Raw genomic sequence first — 15,382 nt, 5'->3', positions numbered from 1 at the left:
CTGGAGGTTTTTCGCCTTCCTCTGCAGCGTGGGGCATGGGTCGCTTGCTGGTGGATTCTCTGCAGCTTGAGGTCTTCAAACCACAATTTTGAGGACTTCAATAACTCAGTCATGGGTTAGGGGTTGTTATAAAAGTGGATGGGTAGGGTTCTGTGGCCTGCTTTGTGCAGGAGGTCAGACTAGATGATCATATTGGTCCTTTCTGACCTACGAGTCTATGAGTCTATGAGCGTTAAATCAATTTAACGCTCTTTAAATCGATTTAAACGCGTAGTGTAGACCAGGCCAGAGATTCTGAACATTAACTTGTATCTCATTTCTTGACTCCAGTTCTGAAGCTGATGTATATCTTGGCATAAAGACTGGGGTAACATGGTAATTCAGAGATGAGTAGAGTATTGATACAAGCTGAAGTTGCTGTGCCTCTTCCAGATAGTTGTCTCTGGCTTTTATACTACTAACAGTGTATTTATTAGGCCTTCAAGTTTTCAGTCAGCGCTGAATATGCCATGATGCATAGTGTTAATCATAGAAATGTAGGGCTGGAAGGGACCTTGCAAGTCCAGGCCCCTGCACTTAGGCAGGACCAAGTAAACCTAGACCATCTCTGACTGGTGTTTGTCCAGCCTGTGCTTAAAAACCTCCAATGGTAGGGATTCCACAAGCTCCCTTGGAGGGGAGAATTTAACTACCTTTAGAGTTAGAAAGATTTTTCTTATCTCTAACCTAAATCTCTCTTGCTGAAAATTAAGCCCATTACTATTTGTCTTATCTTCAGGGGACGTATTTGAAGACCGGTTCCAGGTTCTTGCTCAGTCTTCTTTTCTCAAGACTAGACATGCCCAGTTTTTTAATCTTCCCTCCTAGGTCAGGTTTTCTAAATCTTCCATCATCTTTGTTGTTCTCCTCTGCACTCTCTCCAGTTTGTCCACATCTTTCCTGAAGTGTGGCACCCAGATTTGGACATGGTACTCCAACTGAGACTTCATCAGTGCCGAGTAGAACAGAAAAATTACTTCCCATGCCTTACATGACATTCCTGTTAATGCAGTCCAGAATACTAGCTTTTTTGCAACTGCATCATATTGTTGACACACATTCAATATTGGATTCACTATAACCTCCAGATTCTTTTCGCCAGTACTACTACCTAACCGGTTATTCCCCATTTTGTATTTGTGCATTTGATTTTTCCCTTCCTAAGTTAAGTACTGTGCACTTATATTTATTTAATTTCATCTTGTTGATTTCAGACAAATTGTCTGATTTGTCAAGGTCATTTTGAATTCTAATCTTATCCTCCAAAATACTTGCAACTGCTCTCAGTGTGGAGTCCATAAATATATTTTGCCAGCATATTCACCACTACATTATTCAAGTAAATTGGGACCCCACTAGATATGCCCTCCCAGTTTGACAGCAAACCATTGATTACTCTTTGAGTACAGTCTTTCAACCACTTGTGCACCCACCTTATAGTAATTTCATCTAGCCCACATTTCCTAGTTTGCTTATGAGAATGTCACATGGATTGGGTCAAAAGTCTTACAGAAGTCAAGATATATCATGTCTATTGCTTTCCCCATTTCTCCTAGGCCAGTAACTCTGTCAAAGAAGGAAATTAGGTTGGTTTGGCATGATCTGTTCTTGAGAAATCCGTGTTGGTTATTCCTTACAACCTTATTATCCTTTAGGTGCTTACAAATTCATTGTTGAATAATTTGTTCCAGCATCTTTCTGGGTATCGAAGTTAGGCTGACTGGTCTGTAATTCTCTGGGTCCTCTTTGTTCCCTTTTTTAAAGATAGGTACTGTGTTTGACTTTTGTCTAGTCTTTTGTAGCCTTACCCATCTTCCATAAATTTTCAAAGATAATTGATAATGGTTCTGAGATTGCCTTAACTAGTTCCTTAAGTACCCTAGGATGAATTTCATCAGGCTCTGTCTACTTGAATACATCTAACTTATCTGTATATAATTTAACCTGTTCTTTCCCCATTTTGGCTTCATTTCTTCCTCGTTGTTAATATTAATTGTGTTGAGTATCTAGCCACCATTAATGTTTTTAGTGAAGAGCAACTCCCACTTCCTTGAGTTATTTGTTGCCACATACTGCATGTTGTTTTGCTTTGATCTCATTGCTTTGAATTCAGAGACTATTTGTATGTTGTAGATGGCTACATATATAAGAAGGTATTTCAAATTTGTAATATGGTAAGCATGAAACTTTGAGTTTAAACTATCATGTTCTCTGTTGGAATCGTTCCTTATATGTTAACTAATGTGTTCAGCTGTTGTTGCAGCATCCTTATGCAATAAAACTTGATGACTTGCCTAACTTTTAAGAACTGGCTGATCAAGCACAGCTGTTTTGCAATGAGTTGAAATAGAAGTATGTATCATGGCTCTGATTACTGGGGTGACAAAACTTCCAAATCAAGTATTCCAGATCCCACCCTTTTTTCCCTAACAACCCTCCTAGACATGGCTCAAGTGTTGCAAAAGCTTTGTGCTTGCAATGAAAAGTCTAGGATATTTCTTGTTGAGAGGGTAAGACAGCCTGCAGGTATCAGCAAGTACAAGGCTAAGGATAATAAGCTTGCCTCATTGTTAACAACCTCAAAGGTCTTTGAAATCTCAGTAGTTTCAGGGCAAGCATGTCTCTTGGCATGTATCCCAGCGAAAGACTCTGAGGCATGTAAACTTAGTGGGAAACAAATTCCAGTCTTGCGAAAAGATTACTCTTTCAATTCCCACAAATCCAAATAATTTTCAAATAATTTTACACCCAGCAACATTGGTTCTTCCTTATATCTTCCAGAACTACTTTTTGTTTAAACTGATATTCAGATGGTGGTGATGTATTTTATATCTACAAGCAAAGTATTTTATATCAGCCTTCAAGTTTTGAAATAAGGTAATGTCTGATGAGACTTTAGTGGTTGCTAGAAGGAAGACTGATTGCAAATAGATTTAGTAGCAATGAAAGGTAGGTCCCTCTACTAGCATATAGATCAGCTAGTTCTCAGCTTCTTTGTGTTCAGGCAAACCTATTTTTTTGTCAGATTTCTGAAAAGGAGGCAAAAAGTGAGGACTCTTGTTTACATCATTTTCAAAATTACTATTGACTTCAGTAGAGTCAGGATTTCACCCATAGCCTTGTGTCTACAGGAAAAAAAAAAGTTTTTTTCCCCTATGATCCAAATCCAGGTCTATCATTCAGTGACCTTTGGTTGGTTCTGTGTTCATTGAGCCTAATTTAATTTCCACATCATTTGAAGATGAGCATAACAAATCCATCAGATTCTAAGCTATTCTGACCACTGAAAACTATTTTCCCTCCACCTCAGTTTGGAATATTTTATACAGATGACATGATCACTGAAAATATTATTGATCACACTGATTTGTATTTCTGGAGTCCTGTAATGTATAAACTAAACCTTAAAATATTCTTGTAATTCTATTTGGAGTGGAAAAAGTCCCTTACGAAACTGAATGTATATAATTTATTTTTGTGATGAACCTATGTTTTAGGAGATTCATATCAAAGTAGTTACTGTCTGCATTTCTAATTGTCAGATTTGTTCTGCCTATTCTATAAATAACACTTCAGAGCTGAAATGTCTGAACTTGATTCCAGTCTTAATCTGGCTTGATAAGTCTCTCAACATTTTTCAGTATAGTACATTTATGTTTGTACTTATATTTTTTAGGTAATGGTGACCGTCATATATATTGGTGGTGTTTTTGTGCACATGAGAATGCTATTAATGTTTTAATACTTATTTAAGTATGTTTAATTATCTTCAGTTGGCACTCTAGGTCTGTTAGCAAATAGGTGAGCTGCAAACTTCTCTGAAGAAATTCTAATATGTGTAACACATGGGAAGAAAAGATTGTAAATTCTTTTTTACGTAGAGGTTCATTAACAATGTAGCCTAAAGTCAAAACAGAATCAACAAATAATATGAATATCAGTGAGCAGTTGCTTTATATATTGAAAGTATGAACTGTTTTGGTATTGTGTATACGTGCACCTAAAGTTGGAAGTCAGATAGCAGTTTTTTAAATTGTGGGAAGGGGGTAGCATACTCCTTGGGACTCTGGTGTTGTGAAAGCATGGCAGGACTTGTTTAATAGCTTCCATTAAACAAAGACCATGTAAATCACCATTAAACCAAGACTACTGCTAATATGGAATACTGTATGTCAGCAGAGGTTCTTGACTTTCTGGAAAACTTCCAGATTGAATGTATTCAGACACCTGAATAACACTTACTGCTTATGATGCCATAGAAGCTGTTCAGTTCTAAAATACTCCATGTAACATTATCCTTGTGATTTGAAAAGGAGATTCCTAACTTCTTTCAAAATTATGACTTTAAAAATAATTCTGTGAAAGTAATTTGAATTTGCATGTAAATTGAAAACAAAGTACTGTTACTTGGTTCTAATCGGGGTCTAAATAAAGTGGAAGTAAACATTCATTTTCAAATAAATATTAGGTCTGAGATCTGGGAGCTTTACAATTCCAACTCTCCTGCAAAGGAATTTCCTACCCCAGTGTATGAATTTCATTGAATTACAATGAGCTCCTATTAAAAGGTCACTTTCTGTAGAACTGGGTTAGCATTTTAAGACTCCAGAATTGTATGGAAAGTAGTTGGCTAATGGAAACTGGTACTGCAGCAGTCCATATAAGGTCTGAATTTGATCTATAAACCTTGAAGGAAGCACGTTAAGGTAGGTCATGAAATTTGCAGATAGTGTGTGGGTTTTTTTGGGGGTAGGGGGGGAGTGCCAACACTACAGTAACACTTAGAATAAAAGTAGGTTGATACCTTGTGTCAGTTTAGTGAAATGCTAAATAATGAATTGATTTCCCTTCCTTTCAGGCAGGGGTTATGAGAAACATCAGATTTTCCTGTAGAAGTGTCTGCAAATCCATAACTTATGGGAAAACCTGTAGGCCTGGCAGGTCTGCATTGCCTGGACTACCAGTGTAATTGTGTTGAGTGGTATATTGTAGGAGAGCTCTTCCAAAAATCCATCCTATGTAGAAGGCATGTATCTGTATTCTAAAGCTTTAAACTTTGTTTTTCTATTACAAAGAGGCTTTGAAGCTTTATGCTCTGTTATAAAAGAATAAACTAGAGAATAAAGTTCTATCATCTTTTGGAAAGATTTTCAAACAATTGATTCACAAGTGGAAAGACTCTAGGATGGTGACAGATTTTGTGACTGAAAAATCCTGTGGTAAATTCCACAGGGCCATAGTACTTCTAAAGTGAGGTTATCAGAAAAAAAAGCATGAACCTGAGTGCCTTTTATTTTTCAAATAGGATTAGAGAAATTAGGTCTGTGTTCTTTGGAAAGAAAAGATGAAGTGTACAATAAGGTTTTGTATAGAGCATTTTGTAGTGAATTAAGGCAGTAGATGGTACAGTGCTGTTTGAGAGTTGGTCAAACATAAGATTGGAGGGATTACCAACTTAATCTTGGGAAGACTTGAGTGTTACTTGTTGAACTTCTGTGGATACTTTTCATCTGAAAACTTCTTGTGTTCTAGTAAGCAGCATACCTAATTGTATACAGTAATTGGTCATCTGAAAATAATACCGTTTTTGTTTCTATTTTCCAGGGGTTTAGGTGGTGAACTAATGAGACCAGCTGGTAGGTGTCCCTCTGCATGTTAGCTGGCTGGTGCTATTTTCATTGAATTAAAATATCAAATATATGTTAGTTAATTTACTCTATTTACCTCAACTTTTGTATCTCTCAGCATTCCATTGTTTTCTTGCAATATCAACACTGTATATACAAGATCTCTCTTGTGCACATCCCACCCACCCACCTACACTAAAAGAAAATTAAAGTTGCAAAGTCAAGTATTCAAAAGTTAAGAAATCCCAGTATTCAGGTTGTCGATGCAATCTTAAATTTGGCCCCTGGTATCATATGCATTATGACCATGTCTAATTACATGATCACATACTTTTTTTTTTTTTTTTTTTGCACAGGACCCCTACCTCATTCAGTGTACAGAATAGAACCACTCTGGAGATTAATCAGGGTAGTGTAGTGAAGGAGACTTCATTGGTATTGGGGTGGCATCTGGCACCAGAGCTGGATCTGAGGCATTATCCTATGGCACTGCTTTTCAAAGAGCTCCCAAACCACCTGGAACTGATCTTATGCACTATGGCCAGATGCTTCATCCAGACTTGAAGTCATTGCACCTGAAGATGTGGCTGTTGAGTGTTTAGTAGCTTGGACCAGGACTGCTCCCTACAGGTCCAGGAAATCTTGATACAGGGCAGGAAAACTTATTCTTTTAAATGGAAGAGGTTCTTGATATGGGAAGTCCACTTTGACTACTGATTGCACTTATAGCAGACTGGCCTTTTGTTCAGCATGGATTAAGATCCATGTCACAGCAATTTCAGCTTCGCATGCACCTGTGCAATTGTGTTTGGTCTTCTCTCACCCAATGGTACCAAATTTTAAGCCACCAGTCTGAGAACCCACCCCTGCCTGGGACCTCAGAAGTACTCTAGAATTTCATGGAGCCCCAATTTGAACCTCTATCAGAATGCCCCTTGCATCACTTCACTCTGAAAGGTGATCATCCTTGTGGCTATCACTTCAGCCAGAAGAGTGAGGGAGCTTCAGGCACTTATGGCTGAACCTTGCTATATGACATTGGAACAAGGTGCTGCTGAGACCTCACCTGAAGCTCGTTCCTAAAGTTGTCTCAGAATTTTACCTAAACCAGTTAATCAGCCTGCCTGTCGTCTTCTTGAAGCCATGTTTGGCAGTGGGGGAAAAGAAATTACACACATTAGATTACAGTGAGAGGATGAATCCATTCAGATTTTTTTCCTATCTACTTTTAGCCCTAGTCAGGTGTTCTAGAAATCTAACCACTCATCACAAAAGCTATGGAAATGGATAACACAGTAAGTTTTGCCATGATACTAGCAGGCTTCTGTCCCTCTCCCACTGAACATCAAGTGCTCCCTCCACCAGAGCATAAGCAATATCTTCTGCCTGCTTCAGGGATGTCTATCAGAAATCTATAAGATGGGTATGTAGAGTAATCCGCTTGGCCTTCATCAAACATTGCTCCTTGGTTTTAGTGGATTGGTTGGATGCCAGTTTTGGGAGAGCAGTACTGATACAACTGATACTCCTCATTCATTCCCACTGTCCTATAGGGATACTGCTTGCCAGTCACCTACAATGAAGTCCACACTGACACACATTCAAAGGAGGAAGAATGGTTACTAACCCTACAGTAACTATGCTTCTCTGAGATATTGTAGTCAGCATAGATCCCATTACCTGTCCTCCAGTCCCCACATTTTGAAGTCTTCAACCAAGATGGACTTTGAGTTGTTAGGGAACTATGGGAGGTTCTTGGCCACTCCACCCTTTGTCCTTGGATGGGTGCATGAGGAGGCACAGGATGCATTTGCGGCCCCAAAAGACACAGCTATTAAAAATAAAATCTGATCTCACATGCCTAAGTACCTTACAGTGGGACTATCACATCTGGAAAGACCGAAGTTACTGTAGTGTAAGTTCTTTGTTGATGTTGGAACCACAAGCATCATTCCATTTCAATTTCCTTGTTGCATATTTATTTTTGAGCTATAATGTTAGAATATTTCTATTTGCAACATTTTTTGCTCTTCTGTTTTAAATACACTCTTTTATAACCATACATATTACATCAGTACTGGTATGACTGCATTTTGTCAAAATTATTGCAAGTTAATATTTTCAGAAATGATTTAATTGCCTTTTTTTCTCCCGCAGTCTGCACTTTAATTGAAAAGTTGTCACTTTCAAAAATGCCATTTAGAGAGGATCCCATAATCGGTATGTGATACTTTCAGTGGTCTTACGTTATGCTATTATTCTAATTATAATTTTCTAAGGTTACATAGTACTAGCCAGTGATGTTATCTTAGGAAACTAAGTTTTGATAACAAGATGTTAGTGAGTTAGGGTAGGTTAACAAATCTAAAAAAGGTACACAAATCTGTGGTTGAAAATATTGCATTTAGCAGTGTACTAAGAAAATTTTTGTTTGTGTCACCCCCAAACAAGTCTCTTTCTCTTAAAGTTGTCAAAAAGTTTCTGAAAATCATAAAATTTAGCAGTGGGAAAATAAGAGTCTCCTTTTCAGCATTTCTGCTGATTAAGGGTTGGTCAGTAACATTTATTATTTTTTCTTCAAATGGAGGGTTCCTGATGAAATGCCCTGTTTTTGTACTCCCCACCTATGAAGTCCTTCATCATGATGACTGTTTTTGACTGAGGGCTAGTGTACACTAGAAGCGTTACATCGGCACAGCTGCATCAATGTAGCATGTCTGATGAAGACACACTACGCCAGTGGGAGAGTTCTCTTGTCAGCATAATAAATCTATCTCTGTGAGAGGTGGTGGCTATTTTAGTGAGAGAAGCTCTCCCATTGACATAGCACTGTCTAGACCAGCGCTTAGGTGGTGTAACTTATGCTGCTTGGGGTGGGTGGTCGCTGCTTATTCACACCCTTGAATGACGTAAGTTATCCCAAAGTAAATTGTAGTGTGGACCCGGCCTGAGAAGGGCTGGACTCTTAGCAGCATCTGTCCTGAATAAGTTGTTATAAATTGTTTCTTCCTATCCTTCCTCTCATTACAGGCTCAGGAGAAGAACACTGAGCCTATGGCTTGTGTATTCAGTGAATTGAAACAAAATAACTACATTCATTGTAATTCACACCTTTAGTTATTTTAGAAAGAGCAACAAAAATAAGTAGTTTTTAATTAATTGCTCACAATTATAAGTAGTCTTAGGTATATTGACATCTATGTCACTAAAATTATACTGAATATCTTTTCTACTGCTCCAGATGGCTGGCAATGGTTGATAAATGACAGTTTAAGAAGTCTGCCTCTTGTTTCAAGCACTGCAAGACAGCAAATAAAGGTACAGTAATTCTATCCTCTTTGGCTTTATTAAACAAATACTCTAAAGGCAAACATTCCTGATATATTTTCCTTGTTGCTCTCAGCAGTGTCGTAGCCTTTGTTATACTAGAATTTCTCACTTCCTGATGTGAGATAGGAGAACTAATGGTTTTAAAAAAACAGAAATTAACAGTGGAGCTGAAAGGACTAGTAATTCCAAAAAGGACAAAACCATTTGGTCTTCTGTCTCCTGTTGTTATGGAATGGTGTAACCTGAGTGTCTGGATTGCCTTGTGTGGAGTTCAACATAAATGCTTTCGCAACTTTAAAACCAAGCAGCAGCATCTTTACTTTTGTAAAATTTCCCCCTTTTGTGATGATTTATTCTATGGTTCTCCAGTCTCCTTTTCTCTTAATACTCTGTGTATTGTATTTGTTTGCATGCACACTTAAACAGACAACTCTTTTGTAGGCTCTTAAGAGGTCTGTGTGATTTGCCTTGTGAAAGGTTCATTTTCTTTTCCTGAGGGATATGAGAGATTCCTCAAGGTTCATCTCTTAAGTTGGCTAAAGGAATTCCTTTCTTGTAACAATCCAGACTCCAAAAATCATCTTTTGAGTGATACTTTCCACCTTTGAGAGTTGATATTGTAAAGGTATTCTTATTAGCACATTTGAAGAGAGTTCATGAACTAACAATGGCAGTTACTGACAGTATTGCTTCAAGCTGATGTCTCCGACCTATCTGCTATTTGATGATTGCCTTTGAAGTTATCTTGCTTTGCTGATTTTATTTTATTTAAGGGCTTCACTTTGACTTTCCTGCTGTTTTATTTTCTATGTCTTAATTTTCATTACAGTAGTGGCAGTTTAATGCAATGTTGTTATGCATACAGTTATAAATAGTATATGTTGAACTTTCTGCCCTGCTTTCCCAATGATTGAAGAAAGGATAACATTTCACTAGACTTGTCTTTCCCTCTTAATACCAGGAGACTCTGGTTTGAGAATGCTTTATCTATGCTATGTATAGAATAAAGTTGGCTGACTGGGGAATTATGGAGGAGGGTCCTCAGGGAATTCCTGTAAAAGCTGCCACAATTATCCTCTCCTGGTGACTTTTTCAAATCAGATTTAATGTGCTTGTCCAATTTACCAGGACTACCAACTCAGAGATGTAAAAATCCAGCTGTATTCCTTCTACCTCTAACATCATTCTGAAAATGTTACTGGTGTGTGAAGCAGAATAATATCCAGCTTGCTTGAACATAGTTTTATTGACTTCATAATGCTAACTTGAATAAAAAACAGTTTTTGTCAGTAAAGCAAGCAAATATAACTCAAAACACACACGTTACATTGACTAGAAGGTAGCATTCTTCTTTGAGTGATTGCTTATATGTATTCCACAATAGGTGTGCGTGCTTACCACGTGCACCGGTGCTGGAAGTTTTTCCCCTAGCAGTACCCATAGGGGAGTGCCCTAGTGACCCCTGGAGTGGTGCCTCCATGGCATGGTATAAGGGCACTGCGCACTCCTCCTCCCTCCCCTCAGTTCCTTCTTGCCGCCAGTGAAGGTGCTTTGGAATTGCTCTGCTCCAGCTTTGCTGTAGCTCATGCCCAAAACTGCTTGTTTGTTCAGTGTCTGGTACCTGTAGTTAATTAGTTGTTTAGTTAGTTTAGTTTAGCTAGAGCACCCGGGCCGGGGCACACCATGTGCCCTGGGTTTTAAGTTATGTGACACTTGTAGGCGATCTATGCAGTGTGCGGCTCCAAGTCAGCACCGGGCACTGCGGTGTTGGTGCGCAGCAACCCTTCGGCACCGTTGGCACTGCTCCCCATCCACGGAGCATGCCAAGAAGGTTAGGAAGAGGCACTGGAGTAAACTTGGGACAGAGGGTAAAGTCCACATGGATCACCCTCAATGCCCACCAGGCTGTCTAGTTGGGTTCCGTCTGATTGAGACTGTCAGCACCGCTCCGTCTCGAGGAGCAAACACCGACGGGACCGAGACAGACGACGCCAAAGGTCCTCATCTCGGAGGGGCTATCGCAATTGGTCATGGCACAAACGTGATGTCATTCTGATTCATTGTCCCGCTCCAGGACCCTGCCATGGCAACACCTTTGCAGCCCTGGATGTCTATCGCTGGCGTCTTGCTGTCGCGAGTGTCCACCCTTTGGAGCTGATTGCGGAGCAGCTGTTAGTGACAGTATTGGTCCTCTGCATCGGGATTGCGGTCCCGTGGTCGGCATTGCTGCCAGTGCCGTCGCTCCTCCAGGTCCAGGGACAGTGGCAGGTCGTATGTCAGCCCAGTCTCCCTTCGTAGTCGTCCATCTATGGGCCAGGCTAGCCAGGCTGAACAGCCGGCTCCGCTGGTGCCACAACAGGAGCAGTGGCACCGGGCCCCATGCTCGGCCCAATGGTACCAGTGGGCGCTGTGGCCCCCGACACAGACCCTGGTTGAGGCTCACTCGGTGCCGGAGCCTCAGAAGGACCATTGGCCTCCGTCTCCAGACCTCTGAGGAAGGAGTCAGTGGGTCGTACATCCTTGGCACTGGGCCCGACCAGGTGGTGGACCCTCTGGTGCCAGTGGACACACACAGTACTGCGTCGGCCTCCTCACCCTCCCTGGATGAAGCGATTATGGCTCCTTCTCCCTATGTCCTGCAGGAGGATTTTAGAGCCCACCACCAACTCTTAAAAAAGGGTGGCATCAAGCCTCCATATCCAAGCCGAGAAGATGGAGGAGCCCTCAGAGTCCGTATTTAATGTACTGTCCTCCTTGGCACTGGGTAGGGTGGCTTTGCCTTTTCCACGAAGGGGTGGCGACAATTTCAAATGCCCTGTGGCAAATGTGTCATTGGCCCCCATCTCTAAAAGAGCGGAATGCAAGTATTTTGTGCCAGCCAAGGGGCATGAATACTTATACACTCACCCTGCTCCTAACTCCCTGGTGGTCAAGTTGGTCAACCACAGGTAATGGCAGGGCCAACTAGCTCCTACCCTGAAAAATAAAGATTCAAGGAGGCTGGACTCATTTGGAAGAAAAATGTATCTGTCCTTGAGCTTCCAGTTATAGGTGGCAAACCACCAGGCTTTCCTTGGCCAGTATGAGTTCAATCTTGGGGGCTCCCTGCCCAAGTTCGAGGATTTCCTCCAGGAGCACGACAGGAAGGAGTTCAAAGCACTGGTGGAGGAGGGCACAGTGGCTGCCAGGGCAACCCTGCAGGCAGCTCTGGATGCAGTGGACATGGCTGCGTGGTCCATGACCTCTGCGGTGTCCATGAGAAGGGCATCACGGCTCCTGCTCTCTGGGCTGTCAAGCGAGGTGCGGACCTCCCTGCAAGACATCCCATTTGAGGGCAAAGCTCTGTTTGTGGAACAAATAGATACAAAGCTGCATGGCCTGAAAGACTCCCTCGTGACTCTCCAGACTCTGGGTCTCTATGTTCCAGCTCCAGCTAAACCAAAGTTCAAGCTGCAGCAGACTCCTGCTCAGGCCACCCATTCAAAATACGAGACCACTTATAAGAAGTCATGGGACTATAAAGGCACCCATAGAGACAGTCTTGGCCTGCCCCCCAGCCTGGGTCCTCCAAGGGCAAGCAAGCAGGAAACAGGCGGTTTTGACAGGACACCTGGGGGCGTCCTGCCAGTTCTCATCAGGGATCCATCCTCAATAAAGTTTTTCCCTTTTCCAATTTGTAGTGTGCTTTCCTCCTGGAGTGGTTGTGGCTGACCACAGACCGATGGGTCCTCAACACGATCTCCCCGGGGCTACACCCTCCAGTTTACTTCCTTCCCACCCAACCGCCCCCTGCCCCCATCCCTCCTGGGGTACCCCTCACACAAGGCTCTGCTCGAGTAGGAGGTGAGGTGGCACATGGGCCTAGGAGCAGTGGAAGCAAGTTCAAAGGCAAGGGGTACTACTCCCGCTATTTCCTTATGTCGAAGGCCAAAGGGGGGCTCAGGCCCATCTTGGACCTGTGAGGCTTTAACCACTACATGGTGAAGCTCAAATTCCGCATGGTCTCCCTGGCCTCCATCATCCCCTTCTTGGATCCTGGGGACTAGTATGCTGCCTTCGATCTGCAGGATGTGTACTTCCACATTCATATATTCGAGGGGCACAAATGCTTCCTCCATTTCACAGTGGGGCAGGAACACTACCAATTTATGGTCCTCCCGTTTGGCCTGTCCACTGCCCGCAGGGTATTCATGAAATGTATGTTGGTGGTGGCAGCCTACCTCAGGCGCTGGGAGGTCCAGATCTTCCCCTATCTGGAAGACTGGTTGGTCAAGGGCAGCTCCCAGTCGCAGGTGCGGGATCACATGGCGCTCCTTCTGTCCATGTCCACCACTTTGGGCCTGTTGGTAAACAACACCAAGTTACTCCCAGTACAACGCATAGAGTTTATCGGGGCAGTCCTGGACACCTTGTCAGTCAGAGCCTCCCTCCCACCGGACAAGTTCGAGACCCTGAATGGGCTCATCAGCATGGTCACAAGGTTTCCGATGATGATAGCCAGAACATGCCTCCAGCTCTTGGGTCATATATGTGGTCTGTCATGCCAGACTCAGGATGAGGCCCCTCCAACGCTGGTTGGCCTCAGAGTTCTCCAAAGCCAGGGACAGAATGGACAAAGTCCTCACGGTGCCCAAGCCAGTAATCACCTCCTTATGGTGGTGGTCCTCCATAAGAAACATGTCCCGTCGCTGGAACTGGTGTTCGACACGATGGACCTGGGATGGAGGGCCCATGTGGGGAATGTTCAGACCCAAGGCCTGTGGTCGGCTCAGGATCTGACTCTCCACATAAACATCAAAATGCTCAGGGCAGTTCAGCTGATGTGCATGGCCTTCTGCTCACACCTGGAGGGCCGGGTGGTCAGGGTCCTCACAGACAACACGGCCTCAATGTTGTACATCAACAGGCAAGGCGGGGCTCGATCCTCTGCCGCAAAGCCCTCAGGCTGTGGGACTTTTGTATAACTCACAACATCTGCCTACAGGCCTTCCATCTGCTGGGCGCCCGGAACGTGTGGGTGGATTGCTTGAGCAGGGACTTCTCCTCTTAGCACGAGTGGCCTCCCCACCCAGAGGTGATGCACAGACTTTTGAAAGTGTGGGGAACTCCCCAGGTGAACCTGTTCGTGACTCAGCAGAACTGTCGCTGTCACCAGTTCTGCTCCGGGGGGCAGGCTGGGACGGGATGCTATCTCCAATACCTTTCTCCTGTCCTGGTCAAGCCAGTTTCTCTGTGCCTTTTCTTCCTGTTCCAGCTGATAGGGAAGGTCCTGGAAAAGATAAGGATGGACAAGGCCCGTATCCTTCTGATTGCCCTGGCATGGCCCTGGCAGCATTGGTATGGGACCCTCATGGGCTTGGCAGTCGCCCCACCATGGCCGTTGCCATCCCCCCCGCACCTGTTCTCCCAGGGCCAGGACCGTCTCTTCCACTCCAACCTAGCGGCACTCCACCTCACGGCATGGCTGCTCAATGGTTAGATAGGAAGGAAAGGACATGCTTGGAAGGGGTTCAGCGCGTCCTCTTAGAAAGCAGGTGGAAAAATGGTCTCGGTTTTCCAGATAGGTGGACGAGCAGGGCGTTTCCCTGGTGGCCACACTGATCCAGCTTATTTTGGGCTACCTCCTTCACCTCAGAGCCCAGGATCTGGTGCCCTCATCAGTCAAGATGAACCTGGTGGCCATATCGGCCTTCCATCCACCGGTGCAGGGCCACATGGTATTCTCCCATGCTATGACTGGCCCATTCCTCAAGGGGTTGGATCATCTCTTCCCATATGTTAGGCCCCCAGTCCTGCAGTGGAACCTAAACCTAGTGTTGGCCCATCTCACAGGGTCCCCATTTGAGCTGCTAGCCAGGTGCTTCTGGTCACACCTCTTGTGGAAGGTGGCCTTCCTGGTTGCGATCATGTCGGCTAGGCGGGTTTCGGAACTCAGGGCCCTGACTTCCAAGCCTCTCTACATGGTGTTTCATAAAGATAAGGTCCAGCTCTGCCCACACCCTTCATTCCTCACAAAGGTGGTCTCTGCCTATCACGTGGGTCAGGACATTTTTCTGTCGATCCTGTGCCCCAAGCCCCATGTGTCCAGTAAGGAGCACCGCCTCCACATGCTCAATGTGAGACGGGTTCTGGTTTTTTACCTGGAGCGGACTAAGCCATTCAGAAAGTCATCACAACTGTTCATTGCCTCGGCTGAGTGCATGCAAGGTCAGCTGATCTCCACTCAGCGGCTCTCCAACAGGATCACCTCATGCAGTGTACCTGTTATGACCTGGTGGGAATCCCTCCACCACCAATTGTGAAGGCACACTCGACTAGGGCGCAGGCTTCGTTGGCTGCCTTTTTGGCCCATGTCCCATTCAGGACATTTGTAGGGCTGCCACGTG

The 15,382-nt window shown here is 43.6% G+C and overlaps 1 protein-coding gene across 11 annotated transcripts in view; it reads left to right on the top strand.

The window, feature by feature from the left end:
* Positions 1–15,382, top strand: part of TBCD (tubulin folding cofactor D) — a 254,321-nt gene that overhangs the window by 161,226 nt on the left and 77,713 nt on the right. For all 11 annotated transcript variants that reach the window (XM_075071755.1, XM_075071752.1, XM_032792732.2 and 8 more), the window contains 3 exons: positions 5,644–5,675; positions 7,824–7,886; positions 8,908–8,984. In XM_075071755.1, the coding sequence (XP_074927856.1) occupies positions 5,644–5,675; positions 7,824–7,886; positions 8,908–8,984 (172 nt within the window). The remainder of the gene's footprint in view (positions 1–5,643; positions 5,676–7,823; positions 7,887–8,907; positions 8,985–15,382) is intronic.

This window comes from Chelonoidis abingdonii, chromosome 13 (genome assembly GCF_003597395.2).
Source record: "Chelonoidis abingdonii isolate Lonesome George chromosome 13, CheloAbing_2.0, whole genome shotgun sequence".
Lineage (NCBI taxonomy): Eukaryota > Metazoa > Chordata > Testudines > Testudinidae > Chelonoidis > Chelonoidis abingdonii.
Note: the sequence above shows the minus strand (reverse complement) of the source record. Positions and strands in the feature narration are given on the sequence as shown.